Source organism: Eurosta solidaginis, chromosome 5, assembly GCF_040869045.1.
Source record: "Eurosta solidaginis isolate ZX-2024a chromosome 5, ASM4086904v1, whole genome shotgun sequence".
NCBI classification, from domain to species: domain Eukaryota; kingdom Metazoa; phylum Arthropoda; class Insecta; order Diptera; family Tephritidae; genus Eurosta; species Eurosta solidaginis.
This window is the reverse complement of record NC_090323.1, coordinates 201,892,307-201,918,220: the sequence shown is the minus strand read 5'-3', so window position 1 is coordinate 201,918,220 and position 25,914 is coordinate 201,892,307. Positions and strand designations below refer to the sequence as shown.

The following is a 25,914-nucleotide window of genomic DNA, read 5'->3' as shown; positions in this document are numbered from 1 at the left end:
CAATATATGGCGAAAAAGTTTAATATTCAAAAATTCATATTTCGAAAACAACTAATTTTGGCTAATGGGCATTTAGCCAAGTTGGAATATATGCTATTCAGTCAGTATGGAAAAAGTTCAAACAAAAAAATTCTTTTAACTGTATGCTATTGTTTATAAATTTATATAAAATTAAAAGTAATAACGAACATTTCAAAGAAAAAATCATGAGAATCGGTTAATTTTTGACAAAATTATTGACAGTGAAAAAATATGTGAATAAAATATCGATTGCATTTTATCGAATTGAATTGCCGATAAATCCGAAAAAAATTTTATGAGGCAAAAAAAAAAAAACACGTGTTTCATTATTTTGACCAAAGAACAACATATTAAAATTTGATCGAAATCAAAAATGATGTCCCGCGCGGACCGGTTGTCTTGACATGAAATGAGCCCCATACATTCTCCCATATGGAAAATTATTATTTTTTACGGCCTAATGTATTTGCTAGTTCGGAGTGAAATAAAAAATTGTATCTTCTTTGCTTGAGGGTGGAAGCCCCTTCATACCAAAAGGGAAGATTTTTGTCTTTAAAGCGGCGCAATCGGGGTCGGGGTCTTCGCTTAATGGTCCTCTTTTGTAACTGACAGAAATCGTTGGGTGAAATTATCTTCTTTGGAGATTTTATGATATTCCAAAATAGCAGGCTGGTGAGATTGAGCTCCAATATATAGAACACTCCAAGGGACAAAAAATCCAGGGATAGCTGTTTTTTAATCTTATTTTTGAAATAGAGCTGTATAATTAAAAAAAACTGCGTTTATCCAAAAAAATATAAAAATTCAAATTATTTTTGGTTACAAGTTTGCAGTTTCGGATGTTTTCTGTTTTAATAAAAGCTGCAAATTTCACCAACATACGCAAGATACAAATTGTTTTGCTCCATCCTAGTAAATACACATTCGAGGCCAAAGCAATAGTAGCACAAAATAATAATTTAACTTTCAACCTTGGCAACAAAAGCAAGCTTCTAACTTGTTGTTACAAGTAACAATTTCGTAGCCCAATAAATTTTAGTATCATGGCGGCCACCGTGGAGTGGTGGTAGCATGCCGCGCCTACCACACCGAAAACCCTGGGTTTAGGCCCCGGCAAAGCACCATCAAAAACTTAGAAACACATTTTTTCAATTAGAAAAAAGTTTTCCTAAGCGGGGTCCCCCCTCAGCAGTGATTTGGCATTGCTACCATGAAAAGCTCTCAGTGAAAACTCATCTACCTTACATTACTATATATATCGAAAAAGGAGTGTGGATCGTACATTAAAAATTCGAATCGAATGTCAACGAAAGGAAATTATCCTTATTGCCGTTACTTCGTACTACTATAATTTTTACATCTACTCTATTGCATATGTATAATTGAAAAAACTTAGCATTTGAAATGCAAATAAATCGTTGTTTGGGAAATAATTTTTTTTTTCTACACAAAGTCTACATACATTTATAGATATTAGTACATAAATTTAAAAAATATATTGAGTCTTAATTTTTTTAGTAATATTTTTATACTACAGATCAAGAGATATCGAACTAATTTACAGTGATTGGAAAACATATACAGTATATGTAAACAAATTTAAATTAAATGTTGATTTGGAGCTTTACGGCCGATGAATTTAGGGCAAAAAAATGGCTGATGCTGAAAAAAAAAAAAAAGCAACAGCGCTTGCAGCGCATTTAACTAATAAAAACCACATAGCGGACTTCGAAAATGCAAAAATATTGGATATAGAGAACAGGAGAAATGCACGAATGGCAATGGAAAGTCTTCGCATACAGCAACAACTACACAGAGTGATGAATTTTAAGGAGGACATAGATAAAATTAACAACGCATATACAGCTATGATACAGTACGGAGATGGCAGCAAAAACACCAACATTAAATAAGTTAAGGACAGTGGGTTTAGACGTACTATATATGGGTTTTTTTTAGTTATTACTAAATAGTTGAATGTAAGTGTGATATAAAATAACTTTTGATTGAAATGTGTACAATTGATAACGATTTACTTTCATTTTTAAATAAAAAAACATATTCCCTGAAGAAGATGCGACAGCATCAAAACGCGTAGGAGGGACCAGGAACGAAAAAAAAATGTTTAAAAGAATTTTTTTTTGCCTTAAATTCATCGGCCGTAAAGCTCTAAATCAGCACATATAAAACTGCCATTTTGGCCCAATTACAAAAAAAAAACCATTAAATTTAAATTAAGTTTCGTTATAAGAATAGTTGAATAACAAAGAAGCACAACGAAACTTTTTTTTTTGAAAGCTCTACCTATTTATGTTAGATGGACAATTTATATACTCAATTCTTGGACAAAACAAAAGTACGTGTATTTAAAACATTTTTTTCTTTTTTGCTTTTATTTAGCATATTTAGGTATGTAAATATAGAAAAAATGATTTAACAATAAGTGGTATACAAGGTATTTAAATGTATATTTCTAAGTGTATGTATGTAGATAAACTGTATGTAATATATGTATATGTCATAGCTAAATATCTATAATTATTGTTAATCGTCTTCAACATCATCAATGGCGGCACTAGAACGTGATAATCTCATATAAGCAGCACAAATGCATTCACATACAAAACGATATTGACTCTGAAAAAAATATTTCAAAAATTAATTGTAAGAATACACGACATGGCATAAAGAATTCTTATTCTGTGCGTTGGACCAAACAATTTTTTAATAGTTTGAGCCATATGTAAAAAGCAGTTTCTCCGTATTTCGAAGGAAGTTGGTTCCAAAAATTAGATATGCGCCTTCGTAGTTCGAAATTGACATCTAATAATTTTATATTCAGCTGAGCAGAGCTCACAGAGTATATTAACTTTGTTCGCATAACAGTAATCCGTAACGGCATAAACTAATCGAGATAGATATAGACTTCTATATATCAAAATGATCTGGGCGAAAAAAGAAATTCATTTAGCCATGTCCGTCCGCCCGTAAACACGATAACTTGAGTAATTTTTGAGGTATCTTAATGAAATTTGGTATGTAAGTTCCTGGGCACTCATCTCAGATTGCTATTTAAAATGAACGAAATCGGACTATAACCACGCCCACTTTTATGATATCGAAAATTTCGAAAAACCGAAAAAGTGCGCGATAATTCATTACCCAAGACGGATAAAGCGATGAAACTTGGTAGGTGGGTTGACCTTATGACGCAAAATAGAAAATTTGTAAAATTTTGGATAATGGGAGTGGAAATGCCCACTTTTAAAAGAAAAAAATAAATTTAAAGTCAAATTTTAACAAAAATTCAATATCTTTACAGCATATAAGTAAATCATGTCAACATACTCCTGTAATGATATGGTGCAACAAAATACAAAAATAAAAGAACATTTCAAAATGGCCGTGGCTCCGCACTTTTTCATTTAATTTGTCTAGAATACTTTTAATGCCATAAGTCGAACAAAAATTCACCAATCCTTGTGAAATTTGGTAAGGGCATTGCTTCTATGAAGATAAATGTTTTCTGTGAAAATGGGCGAAATCGATTGGAGCAACGCCCAGTTTTTATACACAGTCGACCGTCTGTCCTTCCGCTCGGCCGTTAACACGATAACTTGAGCAAAAATCGATATACATTTACTAAACTTAGTTCACGTACTTATCTGAACTCACTTTATCTTGGTATTAAAAATGGGCGAAATCCGACTATGACCACGCCCACTTTTTCGATTTCGAAAATTTCGAAAAATGAAAAAATGCCATAATTCTATACCAAATACGAAAAAAGGGATGAAACATGGTGATTGGATTGGGTTTTTGACGCAATATATAACTTTAGAAAAAACTGTGTGTGAAAAAATGGGTGTGACAGCTACCATATTAAGTAGAAGAAAATGAAAAAGTTCTGCAGAGCGAAATCAAAAGCCCTTGTAATCATGGCAGGAATACTGTTCGTGGTCTTAAATATATAAATAAAATAGCGATACCCGATAGATGATGTTCTGGGTCACCCTGGTCCACATTTTGGTCTATATCTCGATAACGTCTTCACATATACAACTAAGGGCTACTCCCTTTTAAAACCCTCATTAACCATGGTCCACCTTTATGGCGATATCTCTAAAAGGCGTCCACCTATAGAACTAAGGCCCACTCCCTTTTAAAATACTCACATTTCATTTGATACCCATATCGTACGAACACATTCAAGAGTCACCCCTTGTCCACCTTTATGGCGATATCTCGAAAAGGCGTTAACCTACAGAGCTAAGGCCCACTCCCTTTTAAAATACTCATTAACACATTTCATTTGATATCCATATCGTACAAACACATTCTAGAGTCACCCCTGGTCCACCTTTATGGCGATATCTCGAAAAGGCGTCCACCTATAGAACTGTGGCCCACTCCCTTTTAAAATACTCCTTAATACGTTCCATTTTATACCCATGTCATACAAACACATTCCAGGGTTACTCTAGGTTCATTTTCCTAAATGGTGATTTTCCCTTATTTTGTCTCCAAAGCTCTCAGCTGAGTTGTAATGTTCGGTTACACCCGAACTTAGCCTTCCTGACTTGTTTTTACTGTTTTTAAAAAAGTAAAAATGAAAGCGTGGTCTGCGTTCTTTTCATTTTGGAACATTTTTTGTTTATATTTATTTTATTTTTATTTCAAGCTTATACAAGAGACGTTAGGTCAGTTATGATTCCGTTTAATCGTCCCCTTGCCATGCTATCCAATATCGTAGCTTGCTGTATTCGGTTGATTTCCACATGTTGGATTCTGTTAGTCGTCAATCTCCTTTCTCAGCCAATCTCTGCACAAACACTTGTAGAGGCATAAAGTGGAAAATAGCGTTGAGCCCTTTCTGAGGTGCTCTGCTCACTATGCCTGACATACCCAAGAATGCTAGCCTTTGCACCTTCCCAACCATATGCTGATTACTCTTTTTGTCTAGCGCCTTCCACCAGACAAGATCTACATACGTTAGTATCGGTCGAATGATTGTGTTGTACATACCATGGATGATATGCGGTGACAGTCCCCAGTTAATTCCGAAAGCTCTTTTGTAGGCGTTGTTTGGTGCCTGAGTTTTCTTTGACCTCAACTCAGGTTTAATTTGCCAGCTAAGATATTTGGTTTCAGACGAGAGATTCATCGTTGTGGCGTTCAGCCCTGGTAAGTTAGAGGGGATTATTGTTTTTCTTGTGAACAGGATAAGTTCTGTTCTTGTTGGGTTTACCCCTAACCCGTTTAACCCTTCGTATCCATGGGCTCGCTAATCATTGGGAGGAATTCGCCTGTAATCAGAATCATTAAGTCGTCGCGTATGCGACTACCTATAGATTTCTAAAATTTCATTAACTACCAGTATGCAAAGCAGAGGCGATAGCATGCCGCCCTAAGATGTGCCTCTGGTAGCCATTTTACAAATTAAGCCAGCTCTTAAAGTTGCTTTGACGACCCGCTCCTAAGTATAGAATCGGCACATGCATATATAGTCTTAAGTTTCATGTCGCATAAGTGCCCTGCAGATGGCTTGCGTTTGCCCGTTGTTGTTGTTGAGGGCACCTTTAATGTTGAGAAAGGCTACCGATGTGTATTCTTTGTAGTGCAATGATTTCTCGATGACGTTAAGTGCCTCGCTTTCAACTGATTTGCCCTTCCGGCATTCGAGCTGAGCTGCGTCCATCTTAGAGAAATTTGCTTAGTCTCTTATACACTGAAAGAAATGGTGCTAGTAAAATCAACAAATCGGTTCTGTTGTTCTTGACTTAACGGAGATTCGGTGAAATTGATCGAATTATGGTTAATTCGACCGAGTTCTTTGTCAAGCGAACAGATTAGTTTAGTCATTTCAACAGAAGAGAAATTGTCGCTCTTAAGTCAACAAAATTCTGTAAAATTGACAGATTCCTTTAATCTAACTGATTTTTCTGTTAACACAACTGATCTCACTGGTCATTTCAACAGCGATCAACAGTCATGAGCAATACATGAGCAAATTTCAAAGAGAATTTTACGTTCACTGCGCTCTCTACTTTGTACTTATGACGATCGTGCCACTTGTTAAAAAGAAAACACCAAAATAAGAAAACCATCAAATCGAAAAAAAACACACAAAATGGGAAAACAACAAAAAACTAGTTTTTCAGTTATCAATACAAAACGAAAAACCCTTTTTTGAAGAGAGAAGAAATTGAGAATGAGCTGAGCTACAACTGAAAGAATTGAGAATGAGTTGACTACTAAAAAGGTCAATTACGAATCAACGATTTGTACGCAGTTGATTCAACATCTTGTTGCGTTGAATAAAAATTGACAGAAATTTCGGTTCAATTGACCCGTATTTCGGTTGATTTTACCAGTATTTTTCTTTCAGTGTATGCAGGTCGATAAGTATCTCCAATGTCTTAAGGATAAAGGAGGGGAGGCTTATGGGCCTGTAGTCTTGGCCTCAAAGTGGTTTAGTTTTCTTAATTAAGGTATTACCACCACTCGTACACTTCCCAAGACTTCGGGAACATAACCACCTTGTAGGCATCTTGAAAAGATGCCACGTGCATTTAGTATCAATTTGTCGCACAGTGTAATTAATCAGTATTTTTTTTAATTTTTATTCATGTTTTCTTTAATCGAGCAAAATTTTCAAATTTTAAATCGTATAGCTTTGAAAGTAATTGTAAAATTTCAATACGGCTCGTAAAACATCATAGGAAAAATCGTTTGAAGTGGATTCAAAATTAATTTTTTTATAATCGAGTAATCCGGTAAATTTTTTAGAAATTTATGTAGAGATGTCAAAAATGCTTACCACATTCTGCACCATACAGGCACGCTGATCACGCATTGTACGCACAATATCCAATGGATAAACAGGTTCTCTTATTTCCATTAAAGCTAATGCTGTATCCATTAATATGAGAACGCCTGTACGTCCAATGCCAGCTGAACAATGTACTATCACAGGTGGATTTGCTGCGCTGATGCATCTAAAATAAGAGAACAAACATTTTATACATTTTTTTAAATCATATAGTTTAGGTTTTATAATAAAAATCCTATTTTATTCAAAACTAGTAGAACCGGCAGATATTGTTCTGCCCTACATTTGGTCTATCTGCATACATTTTAATAAGCTTTTTCCGTCTAACTCTGCCCTCCCCCTCTTCACTTTTTCTTAATCCTTTTATTCGCTCCTCCCTTCGTCTTTTTCGCTTCATCTATCTCTATCTTCGTCTCACTCTATCTCTTTCTCAGTCTCCTTCCCTCTTTTCTCTTCTCTCAAGTTATTCTCATTCCTCTTCATCCCTTATTGCCAGTGCCATTCCGAGTCCCAGTCCCACTCCGAGTCTCAGTCCTAGTCATAATCCCCGTCCCAGTCCGTCCCTGGTCTACTTCCCGGAAAAAAGGATCGTAAATACTAATATAGGCAAATTTATATACCAAATTTCAGGCAAATCGAATAGGACATATGTAAATAGGTATGTGGGTATTATTAATTCATGTCTTTATTTCGGCTTCGCATGCATATTTATCAGTTTTGCCAGGCTGATGCGACTAAATCGAATATCACAATGAAAATTACTTTAAAGCTCTCAGCAGCAGCTTTCATTTCATATCCATATTACACACACATTCTAGGGGTATCCGGGTCCACGTTTTGGCCTATATCTCGAGACCCTAGCCACCTAGCGGTATAAAAAATATTCTGTACTAAAGCACACATCAACAGCTTTAAGTTGCTGCCCATTTTCCTAATTCCACACTTTCTTGGTGGTGTTAGGGATCGACTTCATATAACTCCTTACTGAATTTCAATGTTCTGGCATGTATAGCTTCAGAGTTATGCAGTACCAAAGATTCCATTTGTATGGGAGGTGCCACGCCCCTTTAATATATCGAAATTATTTTTAGCCTAAAACCTTCGTGTTGATCAAAGGAACCTATAGCCAAAATTTGGTGATGATTGAAGTGTGGGAAATACGTTTCCATAGCGAACACACACACATACCTACAGAATTTGATTTTTATATACACAGATAAAAAAATATATTCTACTGAACTGAGTTAAAGGCTTAAAATACGTTTGTGGCAAATGTATTCATGTCTGCAGAGGCGCCTAAAATCCAGAAGAATGCAATCGTTCTCATGACAGGCGGATCTAGCATCATATTGGTTATAACTCTCACTGCGGATGGACTACCCCTACTTAATGGCGCACAGCAATACAACGAAAATTAAGTCACGTAACCAGTTAAACTGTTAAAACCTTTCTGAAATGCCAACCTTATTCTTTAACTGGAAAAAGTGTCTGTAATTGAACAGCATTCGAGTTCCTTTCGAATCAAATTACGGATTAAGGCCCCTGATATCGCGACATTGCAATTAGCACAAGATGACGGCATGTTATCATCAATCTGATACAAAATTCGTCAATTAAACTAAATAATCCAAATTTTCTCTTGGTTTGGATTTCTGTTGCCCGGTGAATTGGATATGAATTCGCTTTGCCGTCACCTTCTATAGAATCGGATTGAGTTAAATTGTGAATTTAAAAATTCTTAACTGGATTTGAGATAGTCCGAATCCTCCGAATGAGAATCCTCTATAAGCTTTTTTGCCAAAGATGCTCGCCAAAATATCGAACTGAAGAGTTCACTTTAGAACTTTCGACGGCTGAGTTAATAGCACTATATCTCAATAATTGGTCACAAAGGACTTGTGGCAGAATTTCATTGTCGAAGGCCCTATCACGGCCAAAAATGTATTGTATTCTTATTCAGACCAGCGTTGGCGTGTAGACCTTGCTTTCCTTGTCCCTTACATATATGTAATACTCCTATATTGCTACAAAATTCTACGTACACTCAACCCTCATATTAATGCCACAGTCAATAAAGCGAGAGGGGTTTTAGCATTTGTGAAAAGATGGGCAAAAGAGTTTGGTGATCCTTACGTTACAAAAACCCTTTTTACATCATTGGTGAGGCCGATATTAGAATATGGATCGATAATTTGGAATCCGCGTTATCAAGTTCATGTGGATAGACTAGAATCAATTCAAAAACAGTTTTTACTTTTCGCCTTGAGAAATCTTCAATGGGACTCTCCGTATAATCTTCCTCCTTACACTAATCGATTAAAACTAATAAATCTTCCTACACTTGCAAGTCGTAGAGAAATGCTAGGTGTACTATTTATGGCTAGACTTTTAAATGGATCGATTTCAAGCACATTTCTTTTGAATGAAGTAAACTTGAATGTTCCATGCCGAGTTTCAAAGCATTATAAACCTATAATTCTTAAACAATGCAGAAGCAATTTCCAACTACACGAACCTTTTCTATGTTTGTGTGAAGATTATAACTCTCACTCGAGAATAATTGATGTTTCGGACTCGCTCTTTGCCATAAAAAAGACGGTTCTATCTTCTCTTAATAATTAAAAAAATTATATTTACTTTTAGTTTATTGTATTTTGTGAATCTATATTTCTCAGCTGATGAGTTTCTCTGTAGCTGAGCGGTTTTGGATCTCGGCGCTTAAGAAGCCACTGCCTCTCAAAGACTCGGTAACAAAAAAATTATAAATAACACATAAATAAGAATTAAGATACATAAAAAAAAAAAAAACCGTATGTATGAATTAAAAAAAACCAAAAACAGGATTAGCCTGGTTTCATCGGGCCACTTGAGGGCAGTGCGCTGCCACAACGTCCGAGAAAAAAAAAAAAATATCAGAGTGCCGATATATTGTTGTTTAAACGTTTTTGTTTTGTATTCAACAATCGAATGTACCTAAATTTAAATCTTTTCTTGTCACACTTATGCTGCTACAATCACAAAAACTTTATAGGCTGTCTTGTTTTGATTTCGAATTCAAAACACATTGCGAGCATTTTCTATTAGCAATATAGGAGTATTACATATATGGTCCCTTATCCTCATCAATTCCGTTATTACCATATCTGTCTCAAAGCCAAATATCATACATGCAAATCTTCAAAAAATTTACCGGAATAAAATAAGATCATATATATCGGGTATTCCATCCCATTTCGACCAATTTTGAACCCGACCCCTTTAGAATTGGCTGAAAGTTTTTCTTCTTTTTCTAGCTTACGAAAGACGTTTTTCAGAATTTTTTCAAATTTTTTCATCCAACTCAAAAAAAGATGAATTTTTAAAAAAACATCGTTTTTGTTTTCGCAATGCTATATTTTTTTTTCAAAAATTGACCGTTTGGGATCTTTTTTTTTTTTAATTTGTTTTTAAATGTACTTTTCGGAAAAAATACAAAAAAATTTTTAAAGTTTTTTTTTTTGTAATTTTTCAGTTTTTCGAGATTTTTCGAATTTCGCCATTTTTTTTTCTCATAAAAAACTTCAATCAATTCTGTAATCATCCCCACTAATCCCGGATGACTGCATATGAAACGGAAAATCTCATAAAATAATTTTGTTCAGCTAGCTTGTTCTACACGAAACACTGTGCTATGGTCCCATGGACAATATTACTCAGTATGACCCATAGATTCAGAAACTGGATGTGCACCTGAAGTTTTTTTCCCCCATACAATTTGACCCGCCCTAATATATATGTTGCTTACAACTTATTTATAACATTTCTTAAAGATCGGTCAAAAGCTTAAATTTACACATATTAACCACTTACTGATGCACACTAGTGGATACCGGATTTTCATCCTCCGGCGTCACACCATTACTCGCAGCACATTTACGTTCACTCATCAAACCACCATTCTCATCAGCATCAGCATCTAACAAACGTACTTGTTTCAGACTTTCCTCAATTTCCTGCAATAACGTTTTATTACGTGCGACACGTACACGATCCGTGAATTCAATAAACAGATTCGGGTCGGATGGTACACAATGATCAGGCCAAGCTAGATATTGCATATGTTGTATGTGACGTTGTTCACATGTGCGTTTATCGCATAAAACAAATTCACGAAATACAAAACTGCCCGTCTCATCCGGTTGCTCGCTGAGACACTTCACTGAAAAACCATCACCTAAATGCAATTCGTCACCGGTTACTGGCCAATATTGATGACATTTTTGTCGTCCCGCTTCCATAACAGTTGTAAGCATAACAATCAAATGGCTGCTCTCTTGTTGCACCATACGCCAAAAATCAGTTGTTGTATTGGCTAAGGGTCCCTGTGTGGCAATATAACGATTGACCACACCATTTGGAATTTCCATATTTACATAATTGGCATTGATGTAATCGCCGGTACTCGAATTTACCAGCGACACGCGTGTACAATCATCTAAAAATGAGAGGAGAGCAAAATTTAGTACAGTTTTATATGCATATTTTTGTATTTTCGAAAATATGCGAAAAGTTGTGAAAGTTAAAGGGTTACAACTTTTCCAGTTTAGATTTCATTTGAAAATTCCTTTGACCTCGTTCAAAATGCATGACCGATTTACCAAATACTAGGTCTAACTAATAGAAGATATTTCGGTAACAACCCCGAAACTGTTTCGAAATTATCCGAGCACAATCCGTAATCTGTTCCGAAATAACCCGCAAAGTAAAATTATCCTGGTAACAATCACGTAATTCCGTAATTGCTCGGAAACAGTCCCAAACTTATGCCGAAGATAATTCGATGTAACCACGGAAGGTTTATGGTCCTGTCCTGTGACCTCCCTTGGTGATCCCAACTGGCGCCAGTTATTGCGAAACAGAGGTAGCTGGCGTGATTTGTTACGAAACGGTCACAATCGCTTAGGTGCCAATTAATGTTGATGGATGACCTCGAAAATGTCCGAAACAACCTCGAAGTCGTGATATCGAAATATTCACAAAAGTCTGGAGTAGAAGCCGCATAACTTTCTGGAACTATCACGAGAACATTACTCAACCTGTCCCAAAATAGTTCCGAAAACAATACCGAAAGAACGGATCGAGATGCTCCCGAAATACTCATAGAACGGTACGAAGATAGTTAAATAATCTCCAAATGGTGACGAAAAAATTAGGCAGGAATTAACTTGCATGGTAACGAAATATATCCGAAACAATTCCGGAACTACTGAAATTATCCTGAAATATACGCGAAACGATCCGAAATAGTCCCGAATACATCTTGAAACAGTTCCGAAATTATCCGGAAATAGTTACGAAATCCTCCTTAAAAAGCATTGGAGCTTACCGAAAACATTCCCGAAATAGTCCCAATATGATGCTTAAAATTGCTGCGAAATAGTTCTGAAATGTACAAAAACGATAACGAAAAGATCCGATAATATCTTTGGCTCTGGAAATTCTGGAAATAGTCCCGAAATGATCCCGGAAACAGTCCTGAAACTATCCCGAAAACAATCCCAAAATTATCCTGAAATGGTTTCGAAATAGTTCGAAATACTCCTTCCCAATGACAGGAGGGTGCTACTGCTCACTTTTCCAAAATTGCTCCAGCCCCTGTCAAAGGTGCCTCATTGAGGTCAAAGTTAGGAAAAGCAGCGATTTTTCAGAAAAATTGTGTTTCTTCAGTAAAAGTGAAACCATTTATGACAGGAACTTGACTCGTATACCATTGAATATTGTAATGTCCATAGACGTTTGCATGGAAATTAAAAATTAGGGATATCCACTATGACCTGATCTGATAAATGCTAAATACTGCTAAAAATAACCGTTTTATAAAAATATTATTAAGATCAAAATCAATACAAATCAAATTGCTTATCGAATGGTGTACGAGTCAAGTTCCTGGCATAAATGGTTTCACTTTTACTGACGAAACCCAAAAAAATGTTTTCTGCAAAATCGCTGTTTTTCCTAACTTTGACCTCAATGAGGCACGTGTTAACATTATCGGATTGGCCTGAAACTTTGTATGTATCATTTTTTAATCTATTGGCATATTTTATGGGAGTGCCCCAGCGGAAAATCTAAAATTGATTTCTTGTGGCAACCCTAGTGCATACCAATACCCAGGATACTTTGCGTACTGGGAAACTTTTATAATTTAAAACCTGCCAAGCTCGTGCTGCCACATTCTTCACAATAACATTTCTGGCTATTTGCCCTAAATTACAAATGAATTAAATATTCATAAAATACATTCAACTTACATGGTGATATGTCACGATAACGATTTTTAGCAATGTTTTCCGGTTTACGCGCTTCCGTTATAGCCAGTTCGGGATTTTTACGATACATCAGTTCGTATTGTGCCAAAAGCGCACCTGATGCCAAGCCATCACTCAACAATAATAAACTTTGCGTAAATAATGCGTCACCATCGAGTAAATTTGAATGTGAACCAATCTCATCATTTTCGGGCACATACTGATACAATGGCTCTTCTTCGGAGTGTATAGCACGTAAAGCTTTAGGACGTACAGTTAGCAAAAGTTCACCAGCACGTTGTGTACGACTATCACGTATCATTGTTACGACCTGATCATGCTGTAACCCAGCTACATCACGACCATTTATCATTACCACTTCATCACCTTCACAAACACGTGGCGTACAACGATCCGCTGGTGTATTCGGCACAACTTTAGATACTTGTACAGGTAGACTTAAATCGATGCCACCTTTAACATTGAAACCGAAACGTCCTTGGTCATCCGATTGTAAACGTATTGTCACCAAATCACTACCGCTATCCAAATTTGATGATGTGTTGCTATGATTACCATTAATTAGTGTCGTAATGGGAGGACCAAGATGTGTGTTGGTGGCGGAATTATTTGTTGAATTCAATATTGGACTGTGTGCACCCGAACTATAGGCAGGAGGTATTGGTGAATCAAAGCGTCTGGCAATGATACCGGAATCACTGAAAATATAAACAAACAAGTAAGGAAGGCTAAGTTCGGGTGTAACCGAACATTACATACTCAGTTGAGAGCTTTGGAGACAAAATAAGGGAAAATAACCATGTAGGAAAATGAACCTAGGGTAACCCTGGAATGTGTTTGTATGACATGGGTATCAAATGGAAGGTAGTAAAGAGTATTTAAAAAGGGAGTGGGCCATAGTTCTATAGGTGGACGTCATTTCGGGATATCGCCATAAAGGTGGACCAATAGTGACTCTAGAATGTGTTTGTACGATATGGGAATCAAATGAAAGGTATTAATGAGTATTTTAAAAGGGAGTGACCCTAAGTTGTATATGTGAAGGCGTTTTCCAGATATCGACCAAAATGTGGACCAGGTTGACCCAGAACATCATCTGTCTATATGTATATGTAATACCACGAACAGTATTCCTGCCATGATTCCAAGGGCTTTTGATTTCGCCCTGCAGAATTTTTTCATTTTCTTCTACTTAATATGGGAGGTTTCACACGCATTTTACAAAGCTTTTTCTAAAGTTATATTTTGCGTCAATAAACCAATCCAATTACCATGTTTCATCCCTTTTTTCATATTTTGTATAGAATTATGGAATTTTTTTTCATTTTTCGTAATTTTCGATATCGAAAAAGCGGGCGTGGTCATAGTCGGATTTCGGCCATTTTTTATACGAAGATAAAGTGAGTTCAGATAAGTACGTGAACTAATTTTAGCAAAGATATATCGGTTTTTGCTCAAGTGAACATGTTAACGACCGAGCGGAAGGACAGACGGTCGACTGTGTATAGAAACTGGGCGTGGCTTCAACCGATTTCGCCCATTTGCACAGAAAACAGTTATTGTCATAGAATCTATACCCCTACCAAAGGATTGGTAAATTTTTATTCGACTACTGGCATTAAAAGTATTCTAGACAAATTAAATGAAAAAGGGCGGAGCCACGCCGATTTTGAAATTTTCTTTTGTTGCACCATTACTGGACATAAATGTTGCCATAATTTACTTATATACTGTAAAGATATTCAATTTTTAGTTAAAATTTTACTTAAACATTTTTTTTAAAGAGTGGGCGTGTTCGTCATCCGATTTTGCTAATTCTTATTTAGAACAAATATAGTAATAGGAGTAACGTTCCTGCAAAATTTCATCATGATATCCTCAACGACTGCCAAATTACAGCTTACAAAACTTTTAAATTACCTTCTTTTAAAAGTAGGCGGTGCCACGCCCATTGTCCAAAATTTTAATAATTTTCTATTCTGCGTCATGAGGTCGACCCACCTACCAAGTTTCATCGCTTTATCCGTCTTTGGCAATGAATTATCGCAATTTTTCGGTTTTTCGAAATTTTGGATATCGAAAGTGGGCGTGGTTATAATCCGATTTCGTTCATTTTAAATAGCGATCTGAGATGAGTGCCCAGGAACCTACATACCAAATTTCATTAAGATACTTCAAAATTTACTCAAGTTATCGTGTTTACGGACAGACGGACGGACATGTTTAAATGGATTTCTTTTTTCGCCCAGATCATTTTGATATATAAAAGTCTATATCTATCTCGATTAGTTTATTAGTTTATGCCGTTACGGATTACCGTTATGCGAACAAAGTTAATATACTCTGTGAGCTCTGCTCAGCTGAGTATAAAAAATTTTATGGTCTTGGCGTTAACATTAAACCTGTTTGAAATAAGTAAGTAATAAGTAGCTAATATTGTACCTGTTCCGAAAAAAGTTAATGCCTCCCAACCATTTGATTTTCGGCCTATCAGTATTCTTCCGTGTCTATCAAAGATTTTTGAAAAACTTTTATTGAGCCAAATTATGAACTATTTGACAAAAGAAAATCTGCTTTCACAAAACCAATCAGGTTATCGTAGGGGTCATAGCTGTTCAACGGCTATGCTTAAGGTAATGGAAGATATACGGCCTTCCTTTGATAACGGCGACCTGACAATTCTTGCACTGTTGGATTTCTCCAAGGCTTTTGACACTGTCTGCCACAAAATTCTTATTCATAAGCTTCAAACATACTTTGGTTTCAGTTGGGATGCTGCAAGGCTCATAAATAGCTACTTGACAAACAGGTATCAGAGGGTAGTGTGTAGAGATAGTAAATCCAAATTGCCGGTGAAATCTGGTGTACCTCAGGGCTCTATTCTTGGTCCAAGTTTATTTAGCTTGTATATAAATGACATAGAGAAATGTTGTCAAGATGTATCTATGCATCTTTATGCTGATGATGCGCAAGTATACCTCTCGGCACCTCTGGGGTTAGTGGAGGATCTTGTTTGTCGAATAAATGAAGACCTAAAAGCTATAAATCAATGGTCTAACAATAATAAGCTCTGTCTTAATGCATCTAAAACACAGGCGATTGCCATTTATCATTATTCTTATAATTTGGATGACGTTTCTCCAATAATACTTAATGGGAATGTTGTGAAATTTGAGAAGACTGTTAAAACGCTTGGATTCATACTAAATAAGCATCTTGCTTGCGCTGATCATGTACATTCATCATTTAGTAGGTTATATTATATATTGAGACATTTATGGAAAACGGCCAATTTTATTAGTGAAGATACCAAGCTTAAACTTGTTAAAACTCTATTACTGCCAATAATATCGTACCATGAGCTGATATATGGTTGCCTTGATAAAGGTTCCATGAGGAAATATCAACTTATAATTAATAATTGCGCCAGATATATTTTTCTTAAAAGGAAATACGATCATATTTCCAGCTTCTTAGTAACGATTCTTGAATGTAGTTTATCTTCGTTCTTTGATCGCCGTCTACTATTTTTTATACATAAAATTATTTACTCGCGTTCCCCAGAATGTCTGTTTTCGAAGCTTTCGTTTGCGCGGTCAACTCGTACTTGCAACCTTATTATACCGCACTTTAAGTACTCGGTGACATCCGGAATATTTTTCGTTAGAGCTGTGCAATTGTGGAATGCGTTGCCTAATAAAGTAAAGTCAGAACTAAATCCTAAGGGCGTCAAGTTAGCAGTACACCAGATCCTTTGTTAATGAGCTTATGAAAAATATCTATGCTTTTGTCTTATTTCATCTCACTTTTTGAATTGATCTCATTTTTGAATCTCGCTCTGTCAGTAACTAATATTAAATATATAAATAAGTAATAAATTTGTACTAGTATTAAGTAAACATTTCAAATATGACACTGTAAAAGACCATGTCTTATATGTTCATTAAATAAATAAATGAATGAAATAATAGTGCTATAGGTCAAATGCTTACTTCCCAAGAAATATATTAGTTTCAGGTGCACTTGCAGAGTGGTGGCAAGTTATCTTTGTATATAGCTCAGTGTTTGCTTCTTATGAAGAGTAAAATTCATAAATTTTTGAAAAATCATAAATTTAACCCTATGTTAAGAATTTAACATGTCGTTCTGTAAGTGGGCCCAAGAAGGTATTTTTAACCTTCATAAAGTTATCTGGCCAAATTTAACACTTTCGGGAATATAAAAATAATCATTAAAAAGGATTATTTCCGGGCTTTTAATTTTTTAGTCCGAAATAAATTATTAAATTCGGACTTTTATTTTTTAACGACCTAACCACATGAAACGAATTTTGTACCAATAGATTCTTCTAAATGTCTAGATTTGCAGCATATTGTGACGAATATTCACATCACTAAGTGATACTAGCATCCCTAATCCGATACTAAGCAGCCACTTGTATGTACGTAAACAAATCAATCATCATTTACACATGTAATTACAAGGCCGCAGAGAGATACCATCAGCCGAAGTAGTACTCACATATCCACACGCATATGGCTACGCGAGAGACTATAAACTACAAATATACATGTACATATACGGCTGGTAACCAAGCATTAAGTTTGCGAAGTTACTAGACCTTAGGAGAAATGGGTGGACGAGGCAACATAGAGTATAAAAGCAGCGAAAGCTGAGTAGTCAGTAAGCAGTTTCGATTTAAACACGCAATTAGTTGTGAATTAAGAGTTATTGTGAAGTACTCTCAAAGTAGTCTAATAAAGACCATTTTGCATTATTGAATATTGGAGTTATTTATTCAACAGTTTAGCGATTCGAACGTTTGCAGAAGGTGTAAAATAAGCGGAGTTTCCCAAAATTCGTTACAATATGATGTAGCCATTTGAAAGCTTTTATTACTAATACCAGAAATTTGTCATAGAAAAACTAAAACCAACTCTCATCGTACTTTACTTTTACTTTTCCATAGTTAACTTGCACCTGTTTTTTCGCCATGAAGTTTGATCCAATTAACACATTGCCTTGAGAATTGATACACCGCTTTCTGTTGAAACAAGAAGTCTGTACTAAAATGGACAGAATCGGTCAGTTACCACGCCCACTTTTGCATATACCCCCAGTGGGTTAGGGGGCTTAGAATATACTCGCGGCGGGAGTGCCTGTCGTAAGAAAGTATAAGATACCACCTCTCTCAACTCCGGCGCTGACAAACACAGTGCTTAAGTTACGTGAGTCCGCCAACTATCTAGGGCTCACACTTGATAAGAAATTGAACTGGTCACAAAACACCACGGAACGTATCCGTAAGGCCACGGTTGCCCTCTACACATGTAAAGGGGAAATTGGTCGGAAATGGGGTATGTCCCCTATGATAGTTCATTGGATATACACGGCCAACCATACCAACTTTAACAAGGGATACGAGATATTAATCTCTGAGGGAACAGTGGGTGAATGACTCAGATTGGCCCACTGGCAGCATTCAGATCTGCACAGATGGATCTAAACTGGATAACAGGATCGGAGGGGGTGTTTATTTGGAACGATTGGACATACAAAGATCGTTTCGCCTTCCGGATCACTGTAGCGTATTTCAGGCCAAGCTTGCGGCCATATAAAACACTGTGGACTGCTTAAGGCAGAAGGCAGTCTCTCAGAAGCACATTTATATTTTCTCAGACATTCAAGCAGCACTAAAAGCCCTTGACTCTGTCACAACTAATTCTGGAACTGTCGTAAAAGGCGACTAAAATACCAAATTGATTCAAGGGTTATGAAGCTCAACCCTTTCAAGGGGTTGCCAGCGCAATTTATAGCTTCTACAACACAATTGTTAACCTCACATACCCGTGGCGAATCCTGTTTCTTTAACATACGAGGCTCTGGCGACCACAAGTTTCTCATGGATCTATGGGGTGGGAGAACTGGTGCTCTTTACGAGGAAGTATAAGATACCACCTCTCTCAACTCCGGTGCTGACAAACACAGTGCTTAAGTTACGTGAGTCCGCCAACTATCTAGGGCTCACACTTGATAAGAAATTGAGCTGGTCACAAAACACCACGGAACGTATCCGTACGGCCACGATTGCCCTCTACACATGTAAAGGGGAAATTGGTCGGAAATGGGGTGTCCCCTATGATAGTTCATTGGATATACACGGCCAACCATACCAACTTTAACAAGGGATACGAGATATTAATCTCTGAGGGAACAGTGGGTGAATGACCCAGATTGGCCCACTGACAGCATTCAGATCTACACAGATGGATCTAAACTGGATAACAGGGTCGGAGGGGGTGTTTATTTGGAACGATTGGACATACAAAGATCGTTTCGCCTCCCGGATCACTGTAGCGTATTTCAGGCCAAGCTTGCGGCCATATAAAACACTGTGGACTGCCTTAGGCAGAAGGCAGTCTCTCAGAAGCACATTTATATTTTCTCAGACAGTCAAGCAGCACTAAAAGCCCTTGACTCTGTCACAACTAATTCTGGAACTGTAGTAGGCTGTGGCAGAACACTTAACGTGATGGTTGAACAGTGTACTCTGCATCTGGTATGGGTTCCGGGACATAAAGGCATACCAGGTAATGGCAAGAAAGGGTACCTTCCTTCCACTTTCGCCATCCTGGAAGAGGTTGGTCATGCCGCTCTCCACCTGCAAGCTCAAGATAAAGGAGGCTCTACTGATGGAAGCCGGAGCCAGGTGGAAGGAAGCATCATGATATATGCCACACTGCAAAACTCACATGGCCGAAATGGAATGAGAGATCGCGAGAGCTTCTCACCCTCCGTAAGAGTGATCTTTCCTTAGTTGTAGGTCTTCTCACTGGTCACGTTTGTGTTGGACCGCATGCGGAAAGGATTGGCTCTCCATTTAATAATTATTGTAGAAGCTGCGGCAACAAAGAAGAGCCCAAATCTATTAGGCATCTACTTTGCGAATGTCCAGCGATGGGTAGAAAAAGGCAACGTTTCATGGGCAAGATGTTTCTCGTAGATCTGACTGATATAGCTGAGGTCAATACACGACGCTTAGTTAGGTTCAAAAACTCAACGAATTGGTTTGATTAGGAGAGTAGGAACAAGTCCGTGTTTTACTTTAATTTTACTGTTTTACTGAAAAAAGTTCGAAAAAATAGTATCCTTGTTGTGACTCCTCTTAAAAATGCATTGTGGACACCCGGGATTCCCTAAACTTTCATCTAGGACAATTTTTTGACCCGAATTTTTTAGAAGCAAAAACAATTTAAAATTTAAGGGACCATCGAAAAAGGCACCACCTTCAAAAGCCCAATTTGTAAATTTTCTAAATAATTTCTATACTGCGCTTCGAAACTCTTTTTTTATTCTTTAACGGTTGAAGTTCACTCTGAATTTCACACTTACAGTTGTATATCATATTCATCGCTTTGTTGTTCCCATGCCTTTCGTGGCATTGTATTAGTCTGCTTTGAGGTCACTTTATTGTCGTGTGGACGGCTCGTTTTCGTAATAGTCAAAATGGACGTATGTGTTACCAATGCAGCTGATGTGATTTTTCCATTATGCGAAACGCTGCCATTGCTATCCGAACCACTGGTGCCATTCATTAATGCTAATGGAGATGTGGCTACATTGCCAGTAGCAGCTATTAATCTTTTGCTTGGCGAACGTACAAATGCTTTATGTACAGCGCCTCGTTGTTTGGAATCTTGTACAGCTTGCAATTCCGTGCGTCCGGAATAATAGAATCTTGATTTTGTTGTTTTGAATTGAGAAAGGGATTTTCTTTACAAAGAAAAATATTATTTATGAAATTGTATATTTTGTATACTCACTTCGAACCGAGACTCATGTTTAGAAAACGTGGAAGTCGATGTGGGCGTTTTAAACGGAAGAATGAATGGTGTTCCACACAGGATTTCCATAAAGCTTTAGCATGTTTATGCGAGGTCATACTGAAGCCCAATAGAGTGTCATAGCTTTCCGACTAAAAGTTTCAAATAAACGGAGTATTTGAAGTATTTTGAAAAATGTTAAAGGTATAATGATGTTAAAAATTTCGTATGGTATAAACGTGCACAGAGTTTTGCCTTAATTTTTTGCTACTAGCTATTCGTGTGGGAATATTTTTTTATGGAAATAAAACAGAAACTCCGCAAATTAGAAATTTTTAAATGAATACAAAACAAAACAAGTAAAGGTGTCTAAGTTCGGGTGTAACCGAACATTATATACTCAGCGTGAGCTTCAATTGTATATTTCATTTCAGATAAATTACTTTTCTATAAAACACGTAGCACCGCCCGTTTAAAAAAAGTATCTCCCCATTTCCTCTTACAATAAAACTTGATAAGTGAAATATCATTGATTCAAAACTATTTTTTGCTAAGTTATAGCTTATTATTCTAGTCTACGACCCTTTGAAACTTGTTTTATATGTAAGTTGCCGTGGTCTTTAACCGATCTCGTCCATTTTTTCTAGAAATATTTCCTGCTATAGGGAAAATTTGTATACCCAATTTTATTACGATCCGTTAATTTTTCTTCGAGTTATGGGTCCCGAAACATAGAAAATTGCTTAGTCATAAAATGTGCGGTGCCACGCCCATTTTTTTTAAATTTAAAGTTTTTCCTGTTTATTGTTATAAATCCACTTGGGAAATGAAATACCATTGATATAAAGCTTTTTTTTTGCAAAGAAATAGCTTATTTTATTCGTCCACGACCCTTTTAAAAATTTTTTATATAGAAGTGGGCGTGGTCTTTAACCGATTTCGTTAATTTTTCTTCAAAGCATTCCTTATAGTAAATGCAACCTCTCTGCCGAATTTTGTTACGATAGGTTTAACGGTTTTTGATTTATGATTAATAAGATTTGTAAAATTGATTTTATCACAAGTGGGCGGTGCCACGCCCATTTAAAAAAAATTTCCAAATTTTTATCAAGAGTCTCAATATCAGTCCACATGTCAAATTTCAACATTCTAGGTGTATTATTTACTAAATTATCAGGTTTTTGTTTTTTTCCAAAATTTTATATATATAAGAAGTGGGTGTGGTTATCATCCGATTTCGCCATTTTCAATACCAATCTATTCTGGGTCCAGATAAGCTAGTGCACCAAATTTGGTGAAGATATCTCAAGTTATCGTGCTAATGGACGGACGGACGGACGGACGGAAATGGCCCAATCAAATTTTTTTTGCGATACTGATGATTTTGATGTATGGAAGTCTATATCTATCTCGATTCCTTTATACCTGTACAACCAACCGTTATCCAATCAAAGTTAATATACTCTGTGTACAAAGCACGCTGAGTATAAACATATGTATGTAGATATCTTTGATTTTTACTTACCGGCTCCCTTCGCAGTTGGATAAAAAAGTCTTTGCGCTTAAATGATACTTTTACCATTTTTGACCAGGAAAAAGTATTTATACGCAAGCCGTTTTGAAAAACTAATAAACCAATGGCCGAAACTCCCAACTGCAAGTCTTTGCCATTAGAGTCCTGAAAGAAGGAACATCACTCAAATTATTTTAAAAAATCCACTTGACAAGATTACATAGGTAATTCTACAATGGATATTAAACTTAATATCCCTATAGTGTGGGTTTATTACAAGCTCACTACAAGCAGGATCCGAATAACTCATGAATAAATACACAGACACGAAAGTACAAGGCGTAAAAAGGTCGTTCCCGCGACAGTGGTCATATTTCCAAAAAGTAATCACGCATCTCTGGACTGGTATTTATTCTTATTAGCTTCGACAGATGCAAGAAGGCTTTCTCGTGTCATATTATCCAAAGGAAAGATGACGCCACGGACTAAACAAGATTATGCTTAAATTAGAGTAACACACGAGTTATACCGCCACGTGGGCTGGCTATGGAAGCAGTGCAATAAGACACAATAATCAAATTTAGAAGCAATTTATCAATCAACGCTCCAGCGGGTTAGGGGGTCAGAATATACCCGCGGTAGGTATGCCTGTCGTAAGAGGCGACTAAAATATCAGATTCAAGGGGCTGTGTAGCGTAACCCTTCAGGTTGCCAGCGCAATATACAGCTTCTCCAAACCCAATTGTCAACCTCACCTATCTGCGGTGAATCCTGTTTCACTAAGAGACGAGGCTCTGGCGACCCCAATCTCCTCATGGAACTTGGGGGTGGGGAGGGAATGATGGCCTGAAGGTTCCCGAGATGGTCGGGCTAGCACCTTAATGGTGCTGTGTTACCGGAGCGTACCGGATCTGTATCCGGCAAAGGACCATCACATCGATAACACTGCCCAAAGCCTTCGGGGAGCAACCTTATCGCTACAACAACAACAACAACGCAATAATCAAATTCTTCACATGATCTCGGCACCGCAATGGTGAAACAACCGGCAAATATCGGTATTGATTAAGTATGAAGTAATATTTAATGGCGGGACATTTGTGCGCTTCAAGTTTTAGTAATTTTTATGTAATGCTTCTACAGCATAAAACTCCGAAACCAGAAAACCTTTTCAAATTGACCTTTTATTTTTTTTAACCAAGACTTTCTCCTTGTATGTTGTTAAAAGAACTTAGAAGGGTTGAAAAAAACCTAATATAATGATTGGCAAAGACCTCTCCTAACCAAGGCAGTCGGTTCTATGTACCGGAGCGACTCGGGATTTTTCCCGACCAAGGACTGTCATTTCAGTGTGACCCCATTTAATTTGTTTCGTCCCTCCCACAAATTGTCATCCTCCCAGCAGCTCCTTGCAGCAGGACTGCTACATATTCTCTTACTCCGGGAAGGTATCGAACCCAATCCGGGTCCGTCTCCTGACCCCGGTCCTGAGAAATGGTTTTGCTGCATTTGCCAGAAAAGAATCTTTTTAGGACGGTCATACTCTGTTCAGTGTATCTCGTGCAAGGGATGGTTGCATCGGACAGGTTGTTCTGGGCTTGATCCCAAAACCCGACGTCCACGTAACTTTTATAAATCTTTTGTGGCTCCTTGCTGCTCACGCCCAAGGGCGTCCCGTAGTCTACGCCTAAGCGTATCCCCACTACCTTCCAGCAGCTTCGCTGCTCAGCAAGCCACAACAAGTACCCGCTGCTGCTCGCGCCCCACGGCGCCAACAACTCAAACAGCTGATACCACTCATAACTACTACCTTCGTAGTAGAGCTGGTAGCAATGCTGAGCATCAGCCCCTGCCCCCGTCTTCTTCTCCCCCCCTCTTTTCTGGCAGCAATCGTGCAGGTCAGGGAAACAGACTCTTAGTCCCTGCCTCCGTTTGCACCGTCTGCCAGCATAGAATATATAGGTTTGCGACATCCGCTCAATGCAGCTCCTGCCTTGGGTGGTGCCACTTTCCTAGATGTTCTGGTCTCGGCGACGGCAACCCCTCGACGGGTTTCATCGCGCCATGTTGCCAGGTCGCAAACCCAAATCATCCGGGTACCCCAATGCTTGCCCAAGGGCGCCCAGTCCCTAGGCCACAACAGCAATTGCGTCCTGGCCTTCCACAACCTAGGTGTAGTCACCACTCACTTACCCCTAGAGTGGCGGCGTCACCCCTCATGCACTTCAGAATTCTGCAGTTCAACTGTAATGGACTAACTGGGAAGATTACGGAGATAGTCGATTTCATGAAGCGGCACAACATCCGCATTGCTGCGATTCAAGAGACTAAACTCACAGCAAAATCTGCATTGCAGACCTGCTCTGGTTATAATGTCCACAGGAAAGACCGCGAGAGCGGAAATGGAGGCGGCCTCGCGTTTATTATACACCACTCTGTGCAATATCATATATTTGATCCTGGCATCGACCGCAGTGACAATGTCTTAGAACGTCAAGGCCTATCTGTCCGGTCAGGCGATGCAAATCTAGAAATCATCAACATCTACATCCTTCCTGTCACCTGTTGCCCCAGTGGATACCGCCCTAATATCGAGGCCTTACTCACTGGCAACAATCGCATTATCTTAGGCGATTTCAATGCCCATCACGACCTATGGCATTCAAACTTGCGGGCGGACAGTAGGGGTGAGATGTAGGCGGATCAAATAGACGAAACGACGTTCTGCACAATAAACGGAGACGCCCCCACACGTATGGTAGGAAGCTGTCATAGCTCGCCAGATATCTCAATCGTGAGCGCAGAACTCGTAAACTGCGTCAACTGGCAGCCGATGGTAACATTGGCATCCGACCACCTGCCCATACTTATTTCGTTCGAGCGTACCGCCGACTTCATCGTCACCGAAAAACGCACTTTCATAAACTTCAAAAAAGGAAAGTGGGAAGAATATAAATCTGCAACAAACAGCAGCTTTGCTGCCCTCCCTATCCCGACTGATGCCCGCCAAGGGGAGCGTGCCTTCCGTAAGGTCATTGAATCCGCCTCGGCACATTTCATTCCCGCCGGGAGAATTCCCGAAATCCGGCTCCACTTCCCGGCGGAGGCCGCGAGCTTAGCGAGGGAACGCGACCTTATAAGACAGCTTGATCCAGGCGACCCCCAAATAAGGGATATAAACCAACGCATCAGATTGCTTGTGGACGAACACAAGCGGGCGAAATGGGAAGAGCACCTAAGAGGTTGTAACCTCTCTACCGGTGTAGGTAAACTTTGGTCCACCGTAAAGTCCCTATCGAATCCGACTAAGCACAAAGACAAAGTTTCCATCGCCTTTGGCGATAAGGTGCTGTCGGATGCGAAAAAATGCGCGAGCGCTTTCTGCCGACAATATATAATGCATCCTACGGTCGACAA

The 25,914-nt window shown here is 38.0% G+C and overlaps 1 protein-coding gene across 3 annotated transcripts in view; it reads right to left on the bottom strand.

Annotated features, from left to right (window-relative positions):
• Window positions 1-2,354: 2,354 nt before the first annotated feature.
• Window positions 2,355-25,914, bottom strand: part of Ptpmeg (protein tyrosine phosphatase Meg) — an 85,283-nt gene continuing 61,723 nt past the window's right edge. For 2 of the 3 annotated variants that reach the window (XM_067787498.1, XM_067787499.1), the window contains 7 exons: window positions 22,510-22,662; window positions 20,985-21,136; window positions 20,554-20,934; window positions 13,144-13,859; window positions 10,703-11,327; window positions 6,842-7,019; window positions 2,355-2,658 (listed from right to left, as the gene is read on the bottom strand). In XM_067787498.1, coding sequence (XP_067643599.1) covers window positions 2,566-2,658; window positions 6,842-7,019; window positions 10,703-11,327; window positions 13,144-13,859; window positions 20,554-20,934; window positions 20,985-21,136; window positions 22,510-22,662 — 2,298 coding nt within the window. In that variant the 3' untranslated portion in view covers window positions 2,355-2,565. The remainder of the gene's footprint in view (window positions 2,659-6,841; window positions 7,020-10,702; window positions 11,328-13,143; window positions 13,860-20,553; window positions 20,935-20,984; window positions 21,137-22,509; window positions 22,663-25,914) is intronic. The other variant, XM_067787501.1, reaches the window with a different exon arrangement.